General features: G+C 36.8%; 2 protein-coding genes and 1 pseudogene across 2 annotated transcripts; 1 reads left to right on the plus strand and 2 right to left on the minus strand.

Annotated features, from left to right (window-relative positions):
• Positions 1 to 4,531: 4,531 nt before the first annotated feature.
• LOC132852071 (procathepsin L-like) lies at positions 4,532 to 7,649 on the plus strand (annotated as a pseudogene).
• A 1,151-nt stretch (positions 7,650 to 8,800) lies between these two features.
• Positions 8,801 to 12,012, minus strand: LOC132852491 (uncharacterized). The gene is made up of 5 exons (XM_060879729.1): positions 11,979 to 12,012; positions 11,721 to 11,761; positions 10,942 to 10,983; positions 10,583 to 10,743; positions 8,801 to 9,251 (listed from the first exon to the last, which is right to left on the minus strand). Exons 1-5 carry the CDS (start codon positions 12,010 to 12,012, stop codon positions 8,819 to 8,821), a joined length of 711 nt encoding a protein of 236 aa, XP_060735712.1. The 3' UTR covers positions 8,801 to 8,818.
• Positions 12,013 to 15,217: 3,205 nt separating this feature from the next.
• Positions 15,218 to 19,791, minus strand: LOC132852492 (DELTA-actitoxin-Afr1e-like). The gene is made up of 3 exons (XM_060879731.1): positions 19,777 to 19,791; positions 17,762 to 17,922; positions 15,218 to 15,629 (listed from the first exon to the last, which is right to left on the minus strand). Exons 1-3 carry the CDS (start codon positions 19,789 to 19,791, stop codon positions 15,218 to 15,220), a joined length of 588 nt encoding a protein of 195 aa, XP_060735714.1.
• Positions 19,792 to 20,026: the final 235 nt, after the last annotated feature.

Consider the following 20,026-nt stretch of genomic DNA (forward strand, 5'->3'; position numbering starts at 1 on the left):
AGGCCCGTGTTTTGCCCTTGGATTTTTTCTGTTTTTTTTTTTTCCTGCTTTGTGGAGGATGGGTCTGGCTGCGGTGCGTCAGGGGTTGCGCTCGGCCCCTCGTGCTCGGCTGAGGACGTCGCTCGGCCCTCGTGCTCGGCTGAGGACGTCGCTCGGCCCTCGTGCTCAGCTGTGGACGTCGCTCGGCCCTCGTGCTCGGCTGTGGACGTCGCTCGGCCCTCGTGCTCGGCTGTGGACGTCGCTCGGCCCTCCTGCTCGGCTGTGGACGTCGCCCGGCCCCTCTGGCTGCGCCGCCGTGTGCCTTGCTCCCCCCACCTGCCTCGCCGTGTGCCTTGCTCCCCCCACCTGCCTCGCCGTGTGCCTTGCTCCCCCCACCTGCCTCGCCGTGTGCCTTGCTCCCCCCACCTGCCTCGCCGTGTGCCTTGCTCCCCCCACCTGCCTCGCCGTGTGCCTTGCTCCCCCCACCTGCCTCGCCGTGTGCCTTGCTCCCCCCCTGGACCCGTCGGGACTGTTAGGACTGATTGGCGCGTCGGGAGCTGCGCCTCGAGGGGGGGGGTACTGTCAGGACTCTGCCCGGACTTTGGCCATGTGCCTTTTGTTTATGTTTCTTGTTTATGTGTCTGCCCCGCCCTTGTCTCTTCTTGCCCATTTCTGCACACCTGTTCCTCATGTTTCTGATTGTCTTGTCTATTTGATCCGTGTTGCCTTGTGAAGCGCGGAATCCTCTGTCCTTGTCTGCTGTTGTCTTCGTCTGGTTTGTCTCTGTGCTGTTTAGTGGTTTTTTGGTTAATAAATCCTGTTTTTTGTTAAGCTGTCCTGCATTTGGGTCCGTTTTTATCCCGTGTCCGTGACACTTTTCTGCAGGTGGGTGAAATACTAGGAACACTAGGCAACACTAGGACTACATGAAAACGTCTATGGAACCTTCTTTGCTCTCTCTTGTGCTTGCATTTTTAATTTCCTTTGCCTTTCTGATTCATGTATAAATAATCTCTAGATTTCCTGAACATCTATGACTATGTGACTATTTAATGGCAATTTTGCTTAAATAAAATAAATTACGTTTATTCTGTCTTACCCTTAAATGGAATAAGTGGATTTATTAAATGATAGTCACATGATACCAGGATTTCCTTTTATTTTTTTCCTTAAATTTCCTTTACCTGTAAAACCTTTGGTTTTACCTTAGTCAATAAATCAAATCTAATTCATTAAATGTAGTTTAAACATTATAGTGAAGTCAGGTTGGTCCTGATTCATGACTTGATGTCAGTCTGTTTAAAAGTTATTACTTATTTCTAGTCAGCTCTTGCATCAGTGGAAGCTTAAAGAAAAGAGAGTCCTTTGACTCTGTGTTGCACAGCTTGTCAAAATTTTTACTGAATTTCCAGCCAAGGCATTAAGTCTGCTTCTGTGTAAGAAGTCTTATGACTTTATGTTAACCTTTTTCAATGGAAATCGCTCTGAAATCCTGTTGCATCAGTTACGTCAGCTTGTCGAGAGATCCTGAGGCCTTTTTGAGTCACTGTGCACAAATCTTTAGGGGCAGTCATGTCAAGTCTGCAGCTGTGGAGCTGTAGAATGATTGGCCAGAAATATGAGCTCTAAACATGCCTTTAAAGTTCAGGTCCAGGTGGATGTCATTGATTTTACTTGGGCATGATATGGCAGATCAATGTTCCTGAAAGTCCTCATTCACCACTTTCAGGACAAGAAGTTGCCTGTTACTAAAATATGGCAATTACAAAACCGTACTACTCTGCATTCACAAAACTCACTCCAAACTAACATACAGTAGTCTTGGTGTTGAGTTCCCTGTGCTGTTGAGGAACTAAAGGGATTACACATTCATGGAGCAAGCAGTTAACACAAAAACTGCAATGATATTCATGCTTTTCTTCAGGTGTGTGGAAAAAACTACATGAATTGATTTTCAATGTGATATATTTATGCAGGAGGCACGGTGGCTTAGTGGTTAGCACGTTTGCCTCACACCTCCAGGGTTGGGGGTTCGATTCCCGCCTCCGCCTTGTGTGTGTGGAGTTTGCATGTTCTTCCCGTGCCTCTGGGGTTTCCGCCGGGTACTCCGGTTTCCTCCCCGGTCCAAAGACATGCATGGTAGGCTCTTTGACATCTCTGGAAAATTGTCCGTAGTGTGTGATTGCGTGAGTGAATGAGTGTGTGCACGCCTTGCGATGGGTTGGCACTCCGTCCAGGGTGTATCCTGCCTCAATGCCTGATGAAGCCTGAGATAGGCACAGGCTCCACGTGACCCAAGGTAGTTCTGATAAGCGGTAGAATATGAACGAATGTATTATTATATTTATGCAATACAATGCACACAGTCTCAAAAATGTTGTGATACAGAAAAAAATATTAATTCAAAAAATCTGTCATTTGCCTTTGTTAAATTTAAAATGAATTGCTAATATATTCATGCAAAATTATACTGCTGATGTGTATTAAATTGAGATTTTCATTTCAGCTTTTCCTGGTGTGAGTGATCCTTTTGTCTTTCCCCTTTCTTTGGAAATGAACTCGTGTATAAAGAGCAACTGAGTAAAGGATGTTAGTCAGAGACCCATTTACTGAATTTCCAGTTTCCAGAATCCAGTTACTGGTTTCCTATTTCATCATTGTTCATTTTATGGAATAGAATTTAATAATTGTGAAGTAAAAAAGCTATGTGTATATTGTGTATAAACCTTTGCTTATGTGTGATTTTAATTATTGCAAATGAAAGTATAGAGTGACATCAACAGTGTACAATGGGGAATAATTTAGGCTTCCAATACCTAGTGATTAGTATATATTGCACACAGTATAAAATCATTAGAGATTAGAGATTTGCACATTGTATAGAGTGACAAATTGAATTGTAGTGTGACTCAGCAGCTGAATAATGATATTTACATTTACGGCATTTGGCAGATTCCCTTATGCAGAGTGACTCATATTTTATCTCCCTCAGGCTTGCTCATTAGAAATAAATATATCAATTTAATTTTAAACTTTGTCATTTTTATTCTATGTTATATTTCTATAAACCTGCTTTGAGACAATTTGCATTGTTAAAAGCACTATAACTAATAAAATTGAATTTATTTTAATGGATTTCTTTTCTCATTTTTCATACAACTGAGAATTTGAGTTTCAAGGGCCAAGCAGGGGCATCTTGGTGGTTCTGGGATTTCAACTCACAAACCGTAGTCAGCAGTGCAACATACCACTTGCCCATGATACAGAAGCTTAGAATAGAATAGAAGCCTTTATTTTGTCACACATACATTACAGCACAGTGAAATTCTTCCTTCACATAACCCAACTTTGGAGGTTGGGGTCAGATCACAGGGTCAGATATGATACAGCACCACTGGACCAGAGAGGGTTAAGGGCCTTGCTCAAGGGCCCAACAGTGTCAACAGTGTCAACTTGTCAACTTTAATTAACAACTGCTTGAGCCGCCACTGCCGCATATACACTATACAATAAAATGGAGAGACAAAAAAGTCTTCTGAAACAGAAGAGACTGGAAGATTATGGAGTGAAACTCTGCTTAATTGTTGAGTGGTCAAACATTCATTCATTCATTCATTCATTCATTCATCTTCTACCGCTTATCCGAACTACCTCGGGTCACGGGGAGCCTGTGCCTATCTCAGGCCTCATCGGGCATCAAGGCAGGATACACCCTGGACGGAGTGCCAATTCACTCACGCAATCACACACTAGGGACAATTTTCCAGAGATGCCAATCAACCTACCATGCATGTCTTTGGACCAGGGGAGGAAACCGGAGTACCTGGAGGAAACCCCTGAGGCACGGGGAGAACATGCAAACTCCACACACACAAGGTGGAGGCGGGAATCGAACCCCAACCCTGGAGGTGTGAGGCAAACATGCTAACCACTAAGCCACCGTGCCCCCCTGTGGTCAAACAAAGGAATTTAAATTATTTTGGAACCTAAAACCAACCTAAAGAATCAATCTAACAAACCTAATACTGTAAAATAAATTTGCTGGATATTATACATATCACTCAACTATGTGCAGACATAGTATATGCTAGTAAAAGCTAGTATATGCTAATTTAAAGTGTGATAGAGATTTCTATTCTTTAACTGTTTATCATGTTATGTTTAGATTAGTTTTTAGTGAAATTCTTAGTGAAAATGAAACTGGAAGAAAATAAGAGCTTAGTATCCCTTTTTATATAGTCAGTTTGCAAGTTTTTATGGAGTAGTTTGCAAGTCTGATTTTTTAATATGATGGCTGCTATCTTATATTTTTCAATGCTAATCACTTGATTCAATGATACATAATGAGAAAACAAGCAAGGGTCATGTCCACCATAGTGTAGAATCATTTCTGGATATTCTGGATATGAATTTTGCAATTCCTCTACAAAAAAAAAAATCTCTCATTTCTTGCGGCCACATGTGTGAGCATCAGCTGATCAAAGCCACAGTTATATACTGTATAACAGGAAACCCATGACAGTTGTCCATTTGCAGAACAATTCAAGTTTCAAGAAACACACAAAATGAGGTACGTACCGCATACCACATGCACCTGGATATACATATATTATGTAGACTGGTTGAGCACACCTTTTATTTTTTCCAATGAGCAAAACACTCCGGTTAAAATTTTAATTTTTTGGTATTTAAAGAGACATATATGTGAGTCAGTAGTAGCAGTAACAAAGGACATGTGGACTAAAGAAAGCAAATCCTTACACAATAAAATATTATTTGCAGAATGAGAATTTTGCTCCTCTTCACCACTCTTGTGACTCTGGCCAGTGTAGTCAGTGTCTCTCTGGAAGACCTGGAGTTCAATGCTTGGAAATTGAAGTTTGGTGAGAAATGATTTTACATCTAATCAAACTGTTAAACCTGAAAATCTACATGTTGGATTGTCTCACATCCACATGCTTATTTAAATTGATAAAGAAAAAAGTAACAAAGTACAATATGTTTTTGTCAGGATCAGTTGATTTTTTTCCTTCTAGGTAAGATCTATAAGTCTGCAGTGGAGGAGATTCAGCGTAAGATGATTTGGATGGAAAATCATAAGCTGGTCCTGAAACACAACATGCAGGCTAACCAGGGCATTAAGAGCTTCAGACTTGGCATGACCTATTTTGCAGACATGGTAAGTAATATTTTTGAAAAGAAATTATTCATCTCGACAATTTAGGAATTTTTGTTCCAGCTACTGACAAAATGTGTCAGTGATTTTTCAATTAGGACAATAAAAAAACTCTGTAATATTTTGCCATTATACTGATCTCCACAACTTGAATATCATGGGTTACATAAAAAAATTATGTTTTTGTAATGAATTGAACTTTATATATTTTGTAGGTGATAAAAGCTTATTTGGCTCCTAAATTAAAAAAAATAATTGTTGTTTTACAGAAGAAATTAAAGCCTGTTTTTTTCTGCTCCTTCTAAAAATAAAAATTAAACATGAGAGAGAGAAAGAGAGAGAGAGAGAGAAAGAGAGAGAGAGAGAGAGAGAGAGAGAGAGAGAGAGAGAGAGAGAGAGAGAGAGAATAAATATAAAAATGGATAAAAACATTTCAAATGCATGAACCAGAAAAGCATCCATTTCACTGATGAACAAGACTACAACATATAGCTGACTTCACTGCATCTCCATCTCTAACAGGATAACCAGGAGTACAGAAATTCTGTATTCAAAGGCTGTCTGAGATCCTTTAGCAGGGCCACAGGTTAGCAGGGCCTACATTCCTCCGAGGGGGAGCTGTTCTGCCAAAAACTGTGGACTGGATTAAAGAGGGATACGTGACTGAGGTTAAAGACCAGCAGGAATGTGGATCCTCCTGGGCCTTCAGTGCAGTAAGGGCAGTCTTAACACATGCAACATGGCCTTTGTGCCTCAGTTGCTACTACATATAAGAAGTGGACCCATTTGCAGATGTATTGTGGATAGAAATCTTTGTTTTTCATCTATCCTCTCTTAGACAGGGTCGCTGGAAGGTCAGACTCGAAAGAAGACGGGGAAGCTGGTGTCACTCCGCAAGCAGCAGTTGGTGGACTGCTCGTGGAAATATGGGAACTTTGGTTGTATGGGAGGATTGATGAACACGGCTTTTGAATATATTAAAGAAAACAATAGAATTTACACAGAGGAGTCCTATCCTTATGAGGGCAAAGTGAGCCAAACATAAAAATACAACATACGACATATATACGACAAATATACGACAAACAGCTGGACATGACTTGAAGGGCATATCAAACATTTAGTAAATGCTTACTTCAGGATAAAAAATGTTTTAGAGAATAGCTATTTATTAACCCAGCTAGCATACTATTTTATAATTGACAGTAATCTGCAGTAAGAGGATCTTTGTCATGAATGAGAAGGCATTCAATTTCTCACATGTACATTGCAGCACTGTGAAGGTCAGCCATGATAGCACCCTTGTGGCAGGGGGGCACTTGCTCACAGGCCGAGCAGTTGCAGCTAGAACCCAATCCTTTTGATCAACAAACCAGAGCCTTAAGACTTGAGCTACCACTATTATCCTTAATGACCCTTTCCTCTCTTCTGCAGGATGATAATTGCAGATTTAATTCAGGCACTGTGGGAGCCACCTGCAATGGCTATGTGAATATAAACAGTGGAGATGAGAAAGCTCTACAGGAAGCTGTGGCCTTCATTGGACCAATTTCTGTTGCCATAGATGCAGCCCACATATCATTCCAGCTCTATAAATCTGGTGAGTCTCACATTTAAAACTGAGTCTTAATGCTGTCATTTAGTGGTCTGCTTTTATTTGACATACAGTAATCTGTGGTCTGGTAATTAACAGATTAACAAATATAGTAATTGATTCCATAATGCTGGAATAACTGACCACCACATAATTGCTTTAAGGTATCTACAATGAGCCAGACTGTAGCAGCACTGAGCTGGATCATGGTGTCCTGGCTGTTGGTTATGGCAGGAAACAAAAAAAAGATTACTGGCTGGTCAAGAACAGGTTAAGATTTAAAAATCTAGAACTTTTTAATATATTTCATGTAATGCACCATACAAAAATGATGATAATAATAATAATAATAATAATAATAATAATAATAATAATAATAATAATTTTATTATTATTATTATTATTATTATTATTATTATTATTATTATTATTATTATTATTATTATTATCAAAGGTATGTTCTATATTTTGACTTTCAGAATTTAAATAACTAAAAGGTGAATGAATAATTTTATATATAATATTTAGAATTATTGCTTTTATAAAATTTAAAATTCAATTTAAAATAACTGTGTCAGCTTTAAATTATATGACTGAAGATATAGTCCAGTGGGTCATAATAACCACTCAATTCCTCCCTTAATTTACATTTACTTTACAGCTGGGGTCTCGACTGGGGTGACAAAGGTTACATCAAGATGTCAAGGAACAAGAATAACCAGTGTGGTATTGCCACAAATGCCAGCTATCCTCTGGTTTAAAGGTGTAAAGAAAAATGTCAGTGTGACAGCTATTTAAAAAATCTGAGTTTGTGTGTTAAGCCATCATTAATGGGATTAAGTGTTATGTTTTAAAAGAATCATAATAATCAAACAATTCTTAGTATCAATATTTTCTACTTTAACAATCTTTCACTTTAGTTGTCATGATTTGTTAAATACTCAGTGCCAAGCAAATTATGGCATGAAATGGTCCAGTAAATGATTGTTTTCAGGCACACAGTGACTTTTGCACATTAACTTTTCAAATAATAACAAATAATAATTAATTAACTCATCAGCTACTTATCAAGTATTTCACTTTTTTAAAGAATAGTTTTAAATGTAGATAATATACCAAACTGTCCAGATTCTCCATGGTTACAGATTATACAATTACAGTAGCCTTTTTTGAGCAAATATATATATAAAAAAAGTTAGCAATGTGGCACATTATTAACTCCAGTACCTTGATTGGTAAGAATAAAAGTGAATTTTCTATTGACTTGGTACTGTATCAGATAATATTGAATTAATGGATTAATGGATTAACTCCTGTTTCTGGCTCTAACACAACTCAAATTTACTTTAGAAGGAATGTTAATCAGTGCATCAGCAGAATTAGGAGCATTGAGAGCAGAGAAATCACTCAAATGTGCAGGATAAGGCATACACTAGGACCAGGGCTGAGACCCTTTGAGTTAAAATAATGAAAACTTTTAAAAATGGAGAATTTGAACCTTGAATCTCTTGAATGACTCAAGTGTCAGTTCTGCAGCATGTTTTGTTTGCATTCTCACATACATATCAACACACAAATAATATCTTTCATGTTTACTGTATGTTGTTCATGTGTACAGTTTTTGCAGTTACAGTAATAATAAATACTTTACATACTGTTACATATTCTGATCATAGATTTTTATGCATGGCATATATTGAGAAATGACAGTAGTAGTAGTAGTAGCAGCAGAGTATTAGTTTATAGTTGTAGTAGTGTATTAGTTCATAGGCATATTATCAGTTGTTATTCATAGTCACCATATTACAATCCTGTCATCCTTGACTGATCTGATCTTGAATCTGCTTTGTTTAGCATTTTATCAGCCCATTTTGTCAACAGACAAATGCATTGCACTGAGAGATTAATGAATGTTAATTTACAGTAAGATAGAAATAAATAGACTGACAGGAAATATTCAACACTGCAATAGAGAAATTACTGTTACTGAGTTTAGTATAGAAGTGTATTAGTTTATAGACATATTCAATCATCCGTCACTGACCCCCTGGTGTTGAATCTGCAGTGTTTTACTCATGTCTGTCTAGTTTTGGTGTTTCTCGAATTTCAACTTTCATTATTGATTTGCCTGCAGTGGACATTGTTCCCTTGACACAAATTCCTTGTCCAGAATACATGACTTCACTTCCTGTAGCCTTTTGCCTGGTGAATGTACCTTTCATGTTATACATTTCATAAAACAGATTATGATTACATGAAACTTGGTTTTCAAAAATTCCAAGAGCTAAATAGTTTTCATACAAAATGTAGTCGAAAGGCACAGAAAACATTATGACAAGATCCCCGACAAAGTGCTCTTCATCTTTAAGGATCTTGTATGCCAGGACTCCAGCACAGCCACGTGCCGCTGAGGCTGATTTGCTAAAGGTGCAGGCTTCACTGGTCTTTTTTGCCACTGTAAACTGAGGAGGATTAAGACAACATCCACTGCTATTGTAGGTCCTAGTAAAGAGATAATAAAGTAATACGAATTGATCAGATTAAATACTCAAATAATTAAATTCAAAATTCTAGCATAATAGTGTTTTAATAAATTATAATAAATTTTAAAACCATGAACAAAGGAAGACAGACTAATGAAAAAAGTAGTTGTAATATGTCTGATGCATTTAGCAAACAAAATTATAAATATTTCACAGTCGTCATCTGATTGGTTGAAAGCCATTTTGATGCTTTAACTTCCCTCATAGAAGAAGGATGCCGCAGTGACTACAACTGTGATAATGAGCGCTTATGAGGATCACATGAATGCTGGATTTTCCGAATGATGTGGATGGATTACTATGGATCCAGTTTTATTATTTTGTGCCTTCTTTCGATCTCAATTATGGAAGGTCAGGAAAATAAAATGTGCTCTAATGAACGACCTGTGGTTGCATGACGTCTGTTTTTATAGAAACATCGACTTTATATTTTCACGCCCCTAAACATGACACTGACCAAGACAAACTGTGATTGGTTGCATTTCATGTCAGTCAGACTTCCTCTTGGTGATTTGGCTACTCAAGACTAAGCAATGCTGTGTTACGGTTACCAAGTGTTTAATATAAATGTAGAAAAATCAATGTCACATGTTTATGATTTTTCAAATATGATTATTTGATTAAGATTTGTTCTACGGAAGTTGTAAGAGGCCATGCATTATTTGATTATTTCTTTCTTGTTTTATCATAAACACAACTTTATTTTCTTGTTATCTCGACATAAAAACATCACTCTCATAATCCTAACATGATCGATCAGTACGGTTGATATATTGTCAAAGACGTTAAAAATGCAGACATCACAGCCTCCTTCTTAAGTGTACATTTATGTGGAAGTTGTCAATCATCTGAGTCCCTGATCAAAGTAAAAGTGATGATGCTGCTTCACTGCGCTTTTGCTGCCTCTAGAACATGTTCTTATGTCGAGATCACAGGGATTTAATGCATGGTTTAATGCATGGCCTCTTAAGACTTCAATAGTGATCAGAAAAAAATATCAAAGTTTATTTTATTGCAAAAAATGACAACTAATAAAATAATAAAAAAGAGTGGAAAAAGATAAAATATAAATGACTAAACGTGTTATGTGGTCATACATAGAGAAGTAACACAAAGTCATTTTTAATTTATTTAATGTCACAAAAATGAAGCATTTTTTATTTTCAACCCATTCCATAAATTAATTATTATATTTGGAATCAATTATTTTATGTATTTTCAACTGTATTCAAAGTATTACAGTACTGGTTGCAGTTAAATTTAATATAAACTCAAATCATTTTCACTCACCTTGGGTTTGTTAAGGTGTACCTGTCTGTGAAATTGGTAATTTGAATGGAGACATTTCTTATGGTGCTTATACTGTGGGATATATTGTCAATGTTGGTGCCTCTCAATGACTCCCCATTCTCAATAAGTGGTTGTACTATACTGTAGGTAGAACTGAACTCCTGGTTTTACAGGAAACACACATAAATAAAGTATTGTGAACTTTAGAAAACTACAGAATATGAATGTTTTTTACTCTCATTGAAACAGTATTGTACAGTATGTTAACTACTTGTTTAACATAAGACGATAGATTAATAAATAAAGCCTCATAAACCTCAGTCAATGAGAGTCAGCATTTTCATTCAGTTATTACTTACAGTCTTCTCTATTACATTGACTGGACCATAGATGTACTGCGTCTGGAGCATCAGAAAATGAAAATCAGAAAATGAGCAATTACACTTCATAAATAAATATTGAACATGTAAATTTACACATGTAAATAATGTTTATGCAGCAATTGTTCTATAATGTTCATAAAAAGGTCAAAAATTCCTCCAGATTTGTGACTACAGTATGTAACTACGTTTGAGAAAATGAATTTTTGTTCATTCTCATTAAAACATTAACTACTTGCTTAATATAAGACAATAGATAGATAGATAGATAGATAGATAGATAGATAGATAGATAGATAGATAGATAGATAGATAGATGATAGATAGATAATTTATTCACATTTTTATAATCTACCAGCTGCTATTGTGAGAAATGGGAATATCCAGTTGAGATCATGCATTTTTAGGTTGTGTTTGAAAAGAAAATAGCTTCAATAAGAGGGTGTTGCCATGATTTTGTTGTTAGATTTGTTTCAAATTAGTGACTATAGTGACTTTTTTAACAGACATTAAAGACTGTCCTGCCCTTAAGTTAAGAAAGCAGGCTTGTTCGACTCACCAGCCATTTGTGACACCCAGTCAAAATGCACAAGCACAACACACTAATCAATTAAACTATACAGTTCATAAAACCAATCATGAATTTATTTTGTATCTTCCTCATCCCTCAATCCACAATTTATCAGTTTCAATGTAAAGATCATACAGTGATTTTTTTTTTATCATATTTCATTGTTAGAGGAGCTAACAGCACTTACCTCTGTCCTGCTGGCATTTTCCTTACAGCAGCATGCACAGGCTGACCGACACCAGAAATATCAGAAATATTTAGTCCTTCAGATCGTAGGATGAACTGACAGATTACTGAGGATTGTTCAAGTTTTATAATGCCATCATAGGGGATTTCAGAGTATATCTTGGGTATTTCCCCTGGATATCTATTATGACTTTTGGTTTCAGTTTTACAAAGTGTAGTGTCTGCAAAATTTCCCGGTGTCAGCAATATTAACACTGACGTTGTAAGGAGGAGTCGTACGGCTGGTGATCCATGTGCAGCGTGATTATTATTAACAGATCGTACACAGACAGGCAGGGTCAAAACACGGCAAACCAGTATCGAAGGGAAGGCACACAATCATAAACGAAAAGGCAGGCAGAGGCAGTAAGGCAGTAATTTAATTGGAATGGGATCTAGTGAACAAGTTGTTGATTTAGCCGTAGTAATAAGTTAATCTAGCTCATCATGTCCTGTACTTACCCTAGGTAAGACAAGACAAGAGTAAATAAGATTTTACTGACTCAGAAGACATCTTTTTGAATAACTATCATTTGAAAACGGTTTTCATTATTCCACCAAATCAGACTGTTATGTAATACTGCTATATTTTACAGACCCATTTAATTGGGCTGTAAAAAGTCAGTGGCTTCTTCCTGGAGTTAAATTTTTCCACAGAAGCACTTGTGTGTTTTTGGATGTAGTTTGTTCAACTGCAAATGAGAAAGAAATGATGACAGTTGATACATTTACAGTGTTGTTGGATCAGGATTAACTCCTGTTTCAGGCTCTAACAAAGCCAAAATCGACTTTAGAAGGAATGTTAATCAGTGCATCAGCAGAATTAGGAGCATTAAGAGCAGTTCTGCAGCATGTTTTATTTGCATTCTCACATACATATCAACACAAATAATATCTTTCATGTTTACTGTATGTTGTTCATGTGTACAGTGTTTGTTACAGTAATAATAAGTACTTAAACAACTGTTAAGTATTCTGATTGTAGTTTATTATGCATGACATACATTGAGAAATGACAGTAGTGGTATATGGATAGGGATAGATATATATAGTATTTTAAATTTTAAGTAAATCTTTTTTAGAAATTTTAAAATTTTACAATCCTCGACTGATCCCCTGAATTTGAATATGCTTTGTTTAACATTTTATTAGCACATTTTGACAACAGACAAATGCATTGCACTGAGAAATTAATGAGAGTGTGTATGTACATTCATTCATTCATTCATTTTCTACCGCTTATCTGAACTACTCGGGTCACGGGGAGCCTGTGCCAATCTCAGGCGTTATCAGGCATCAAGGCAGGATAGACCCTGGACGAAGTGCCAACCCATCGCAGGGCACACACACACTCTCATTCACTCATGCACTCACACACTAAAGGCAATTTTTCCAGAGATGCCAATCAACCTACCATGCATGTCTTTGGACTGGGGGAGGAAACCGGAGTACCCGGAGGAAACCCCCGAGGCACGGGGAGAACATGCAAACTCCACACACACAAGGCGCAGGTGGGAATTGAACCCCCAACCCTGGAGGTGTGAGGCTAACCACTATGCCACCGTGCCCCCCTTGTTTATGTACAATAAGATAGAAATAAACGGACTGACAGGAAATATTCAACACTGCAACAGAGAAATTACTGTTATTGAGTTTAGTATAGAAATGTATTAGTTTATAGACATATTCAATCATCCTTCACTGACCCACTGGTCTTGAATCTGCAGTGTTTTTGTATGTCTGTCTAGATTTAGTGTTTAAAAATCTCGAAATTCAACCCTTATTATTGAATTACTTGCAGGGGACATTGTTCCCTTCACACAAACTCCTTGTCCAGAATACATGACTTCACTTCCTGTAGCCCTTTCCCTGGTGAATGTACCTTCCTTGTAATACATTTCAGAAAACAGATCATAATTACATGAAACATGGTTTTCATAAATTCCAACCGGATCCATGCTAGACAGTGGTCAGAAGTATTCCCAATGTTCACAAATGCCAGAGGATTATCCACAAGACAATATCCACTGCCAGTAATAGAAATAGAAAAAGTAAAGTAATAGAAATTGATCAGATTAAATAGTCAAATTATTAAATTCTAACAATTAAATTCAAAAACTTAAATTAAATATATATATATATATATATATATATATATATATATATATATATATATATTTGCAAAGAGTACTTGTAATATGTCTGATAGATATATGAAGAACAAGGGTGATGTGCAGAGTTGTAGCAACAACAGAGGTATAAAGTTGATGAGCCACACAATGTGGATTTAGAGAAAGAGTATAACAGGGTGCCAAGAGAGGAGCTATGGTACTGTATGAGGATGTCGGTCCGTTTTTTTTTTTTATCAGGGAACACATTTTAAAATTTAAGTTTATTTTTATTTGCAATGGAATATTAAAATGCTAAGCATTTTCCTCATAAATATTGTCAATTATTTTGTATTCGTTTTGTCACGAATTTGTTAAACAAATATCGTTTTGAATTAATTTGTTGTTCTTTGGTGTAGGAGCTAAAAGACAGTCACTTTTTCCTCTTTCAGCGCTTTTACCTAAAAGCCGCACCCATGCACATGCTTTTAGAAACAGCATCTGGATTAACTGCAGTAGGGTTGATATATTGTCTAAGACATAAAAAAGCTGACATAACAAGTCAGGAGAGCTGACTCTCCTGTCAGCTCTCAAAGCTGATTAACTCCTGTTTCAGGCTCTAACACAACCCAATTAGACTTAAGAATCAATGTTAATCAGTGCATCAGCAGAATTAGGAGCATTGAGAAGAGAAATCACTCAAATGTGCAGGATAAGGCATACAGTACACTAGGACCAGAGCTGAGAACCTTTGAGTTAAAATAATGAAAACTTTTAAAAATGGAGAATTTGACCTTGAATCTTTTGAATGAATCAAGTGTCAGTTCTGCAGCATGTTTTGTTTGCATTGTCCTGTACATATCAACACACAAGTGTTTGCAGTTACAGTAATAATAAATACTTCAACAACAAGTATTCTGATCATAGTTTATTATGCATTGCACATATTGAGAAATGAATGCAGAAGTAGTAGCAGTAGTAAGAGTATTATTTCATAGTAGTAGTAGTGTATTAGTTCATAGGCATATTATCAGTTGTTATTCATAATCACCATATTACAATTCTGTCATCCTTGACTGATCCCCTGATCTGGAATCTGCTTTGTTTAGCATTTTATCAACACATTTTGACAAAAGGCAAATGCATTGCACTGAGAGATTAATGAGTGTTAACGTACAGTAAGATAGAAGTAAATAGACTGACAGGAAATATTCAACATTGCAACAGAGAAATTACTGTTATTGAGTTTAGTATAGAAATGTATTAGTTTATAGACATATTCAATCATCCTTCACTGACCCACTGATGTTGAATCTGTAGTGTTTTGCTCATGTCTGTCTAGTTTTGGTGTTTAAAAATCTTGAAAATAAACTTCTATTATTGCCTTGCCTGCAGGGGACATTGTTCCCTTCACACAAATTCCTTGTACAGAATACATGACTTCACTTCCTGTAGCCTTTTCCTTGGCGAATGGACCTTTCTCGTAATACATTTCAGAAAACAGATCAGGATTACATGAAACATGGTTTTCATAAATTCCAAGAGCTAAATAGTTTTCATACCAAATGTAGTCAAACGGCACAGAAAACATTATGACAAGATCCCTGACAAAGTGCTCTTCATCTTTAAGGATCTTGTATACCAGGACTCCAGCACAACCACGTGCTGTTGAGCGTGTTTTGGTAAAAGTGCTGGCTTCACTGGTCTTTTTTGCTACTGTAGGCTGAGGAGGATTAAGACAATATCCACTGCTAGTGTAGGTCCTAGTATAGAGATAATAAAGTAATAAGAATTGATTAAATAGTCAAAATAGTCTAAATTTTTTCTTTCAAAATTCTAGCATAATAGTGCCAATAAATTGTAAAATCACAAACAAAGAAAGACAAAAAAAAAAGTACAAAAAAAGTTCTTGTAATATGTCTGATGCATGTGGCAAAGAAAATTAGAATTATTTCACAGTCGTCATCTGATTGGTTGGATCTGAAAGCAGTCGTGACACTTTAACTTCCCTCGTAGAAGAAGGATGCTGCAGTGTTTATAACTGTGATAACGAGCACTTATGAGGATCAGATAAACGCTGGATTTTCCGAATGATGTGGATGGCTTACTACGGATCCAGGTTGATTATTTTGTGCAGTCTTACCTCGATTATGGAAGGCCATGTAAAGAAAATGTGAACTAAATGAATGACCTGTGGTTGCAAGGCTTCTTTTTTTATAGAAACATCGACTTTATATTTTCACGCCAATAAACATGATGAAAACCAATATTGTGATTGGTTGCATTACATGTCAGTCAGACTTCCTCTTGGTGATTTTTGAGAAATGCTTCAGAAAACTGAATCGGGCCGAAAACAAAACAAAAATCAAAACAAACGTGTAGCCAATGAGCAGAAAGGGGCGGGTCTTGTGCGGAGAGAGTGTTCAGTGCGCATGTGTGACGTTAGCAGAAAGCGGTTTTAACATTGACATGGCGGATAAAAACAAAGAAAGAAAGCGAAGAAAGGCTTACGATAAGGCAAGAAGTAGGACTTTCATTGGCTTTCAAAAATCTGAGACCCTACCTTTAATGTGGAAGTTGTCAATCACCTGAGTCCCTGATCAAAGTAAAAGTGATGATGCTGCTTTACTGCGCTTTTGCTGCCTCTAGAACATGTTCTTACTGTATGTCGAGATCAAAAGAAAAACTGTAATAATGCATGGCCTCTTAAGACTTCTCTAGTGATCAGAAAAAAATCATCAAAGATTATTTTAGTGTAAAAAATTTTTAGTGCTTCCACATTCTAATTCTGATGCCCAGAGATTTTCGATGGTCAGTTTGAACAAAACCTCAACACGAAACAGCTTGTCTCTGGACGGGACATTGTCCTCAATCATGACCCTAAAAATGGCTGGGATAAAGGAGTCCAAAAAGGCAACACACAATAAACAACGCCAGTCATAATCTCTCTCTCTCTCTCTCTCTCTCTCTCTCTCTCTCTCTCTCTCTCTCTCTCTCTCTCTCTCTCACACACACACACACACACACACACACACACACACACACACACACACACACACACACACACACACACACGGGAGTATGTGGAGTCTCCCGCATATTGATGGCGGCTCCCTGATGACCACCGTCATTAAGCGCATGTAAGACAGAAAGCATCCTGATGGGCCTGTTTCGGTAAGTCAACCAATCAATAATGGGCGGGCATCTAAATTGCAACTAATAAAATAATGAAAAAATAAGATAAATGGAAAAAGAAAGCTAAAAAATATATAAGATTAAACATGAAGCATTTTTATTTTTAACCCATTATATTTAGAATTAATTACTTGATGTAATTTCACTCACACTCACACACACACACACACACACACACACACACACACACACACACACACACACACACACGGGAGTATGTGGAGTCTCCCGCATATTGATGGCGGCTCCCTGATGACCACAAATTAATTACAATCTCCCGGAATCTAGAGTGAGCGAGCAAGCGCGAGAGCGAGACAGAGACTGCGCTCAAAATCTTGTAGCGCGCGCACGGCAGAGAGGGAGGGGGAGCGAGAGACCTTGCGTGTGTGTGTGCTAGTGTGCGTGTGTGCGTCATTAAGCGCATGTAAGACAGAGAGCATCCTGATTGGCCTGTTTCGGTAAGTCAACCAATCAATAGTGGGCGGGCAACTAAATTGCAACTAATAAAATAATGAAAAAAGAAGATAAATGGAAAAAGAAAGCTAAAAAATATATAAGATTAAACATGAAGCATTTTTATTTTTAACCCATTATATTTAGAATTCATTACTTGATGTATTACTCAACTGTATTAGAGGTATTACAAATCTAACTGTACTGTTTATAAAATATAATATAAACTGAAATCATTTTCACTCACCTTGGGTTTGATAAGGTGTACCTGTCTGTGAAATTGGTAATTTGAATGGACACATTTCTCATGGTGCTTATACTGTGGGATATACTGTCAATGTTGGTGCCTCTCAAAGACAACCCATACTCTATAAGAGGTGATGCTGAGCTAGTAGTACTGACCAATGCCTGGTTTTACAGGAAAAACACAAAACTACAGTAGAACACTACAGAAAATAGATAGATTGATAGGCTAAGAAAGGAAGTGGATATTTGTAAGCAGCAGTATGGCTTCATGCCCAGAAAGAGCCCTAGGGATGCAAATTTTGCCCTGAGAATGTTAATGGAAAAGTACAGAGATGGTCAGAAGGCGCTGCACTGCGTCTTTGTGGATTTAGAGAAAGAGTATAACAGGGTGCCAAGAGAGGAGCTATGGTACTGTATGAGGATGTCAGTCCTTTTTTTTTTTTTTTTTATCAGGGAACACATTTTTAAAATGTGTTTTCCTCATAAATATTGTCAATTATTTTGTATTCGTTTTGTCACGAATTTGTTAAACAAATATCGTTTTGAATTAATTTGTTGTTCTTTGGTGTAGGAGCTAAAAGACAGTCACTTTTTCCTCTTTCAGCGCTTTTACCTAAAAGCCGCACCCATGCACATGCTTTTAGAAACAGCATCTGGATTAACTGCAGTAGGGTTGATATATTGTCTAAGACATAAAAAAGCTGACATAACAGCTTCCTTCTTAAGTTTGCATTTATGTGGAAGTTGTCAATCACCAGAGTCCCTGATCAAAGTAAAAGTGATGATGCTGCTTCACTGTGCTTTTGCTGCCTCTAGAACATGTTCTTATGTCGAGATAACAAGCAAAACTGTAATAATGCATCTTCTCCTAAGACTTCCCTAGCGATCAGCAAAAAATCATCAAAGATTATTTTATTGCAAAAAATGACAACTAATAAAATCTAATGCTAAAAAAAAAGCTAAATCTAAAAAAGAAAGCTAAAAAATGAATAATAAATGACTAAAGGTGTTCTGTGGAATGAACAAAGATTAAAATATACATAGAGAAGTAAAAAAGTCATTTTTAATTTATTTAATGTCACAAAAGTCTTGTTATTTATTTTTAACCCATTCCATAAATGAATTATTATATTTGGAATAAATTATTTTATGTAATTTCAACTGTATTAGAAGTATTACAAGTCTAACTGTACTGGTTATAAAAATGAATATAAACTGAAATCATTTCTGAATGTGTCACTAAGTTTGTTTTTTATTCTCATTTTCATAATCTACCAGCTGCTATTGTGAGAAATAGGAATATCCAGCTGAGATCATGAATGTTTCAAAAGAGATCTTAATGAGAAATCTAGTGATTTTTGAACAGATATTAAAGACTGTCCTGCCCTTAAGTCAGGAGAGCAGAGACTCACCACCCATAGAAGATGGATGCAGCAGTGTCTTTATAGAAACATCAACTTTATATTTTCATGCCCCTAAACATGACGCTGAACAAGAACTGTGATTGGTTGCTTTACATGTCAGTCAGACTTACTCTTAGTGGTTTGTTTACGCGAGACTAACCAATGCTCAGTGACTGTTCCCAAGAGTTTAATATACATTTTCAGACCAAAACAATGTCACTTGTTTATAATTTGAATTTGAATATTCTCATAAATTTTGTCAATTGTTTTGTATTAATTTGTTGTTCTGTGGTGTAGGAGCTTACAGACTCTTACCTAAAAGCCGTGCCCATGCAATATATGTGCTTTCAGAAACAGCGTCTGGATTAACTGCAGTAAGGTTGCTACTGTATATTGTCATCACAGACTCATTTTTATGTGTCGGACACTTTTATGTGGAAATTGTCACCTGAGTCCCTGATCAAAGATCAACGTAAAAGAGAATGTGATCATCCATGATTCTGCTTTTACTTGCTTTGACTGAACTTTTTATTATGTCGAGATCGGAAGTAAAACTGTAATAATTTTTTTAGTGCAAAAAATGACAACTAATAAATGTAAACATTCTGAGTACTGAGTATGAAGGCATTTGTAAGGTGCAAGACATATAGCAGCAGTATGACAGTAGTGCAAAAAGACTGTAATGTATAAAGTGCAACAGTGTCAGATATTTACAGACAGGTAAAGTGTCTTGTGTGCCATAAAGACGTGTGTAGCAAGCTGTAGATTGTTCAGAAGTTAAAGAGTATATGGAGGGTGGTGTGTGTTAATTCACAGAGTTGAACATCCTGACAGCATCATGGATGAAGTTGTTTGAGAGTCTT

Source organism: Tachysurus vachellii, chromosome 10 (genome assembly GCF_030014155.1).
Source record: "Tachysurus vachellii isolate PV-2020 chromosome 10, HZAU_Pvac_v1, whole genome shotgun sequence".
NCBI lineage: Eukaryota > Metazoa > Chordata > Actinopteri > Siluriformes > Bagridae > Tachysurus > Tachysurus vachellii.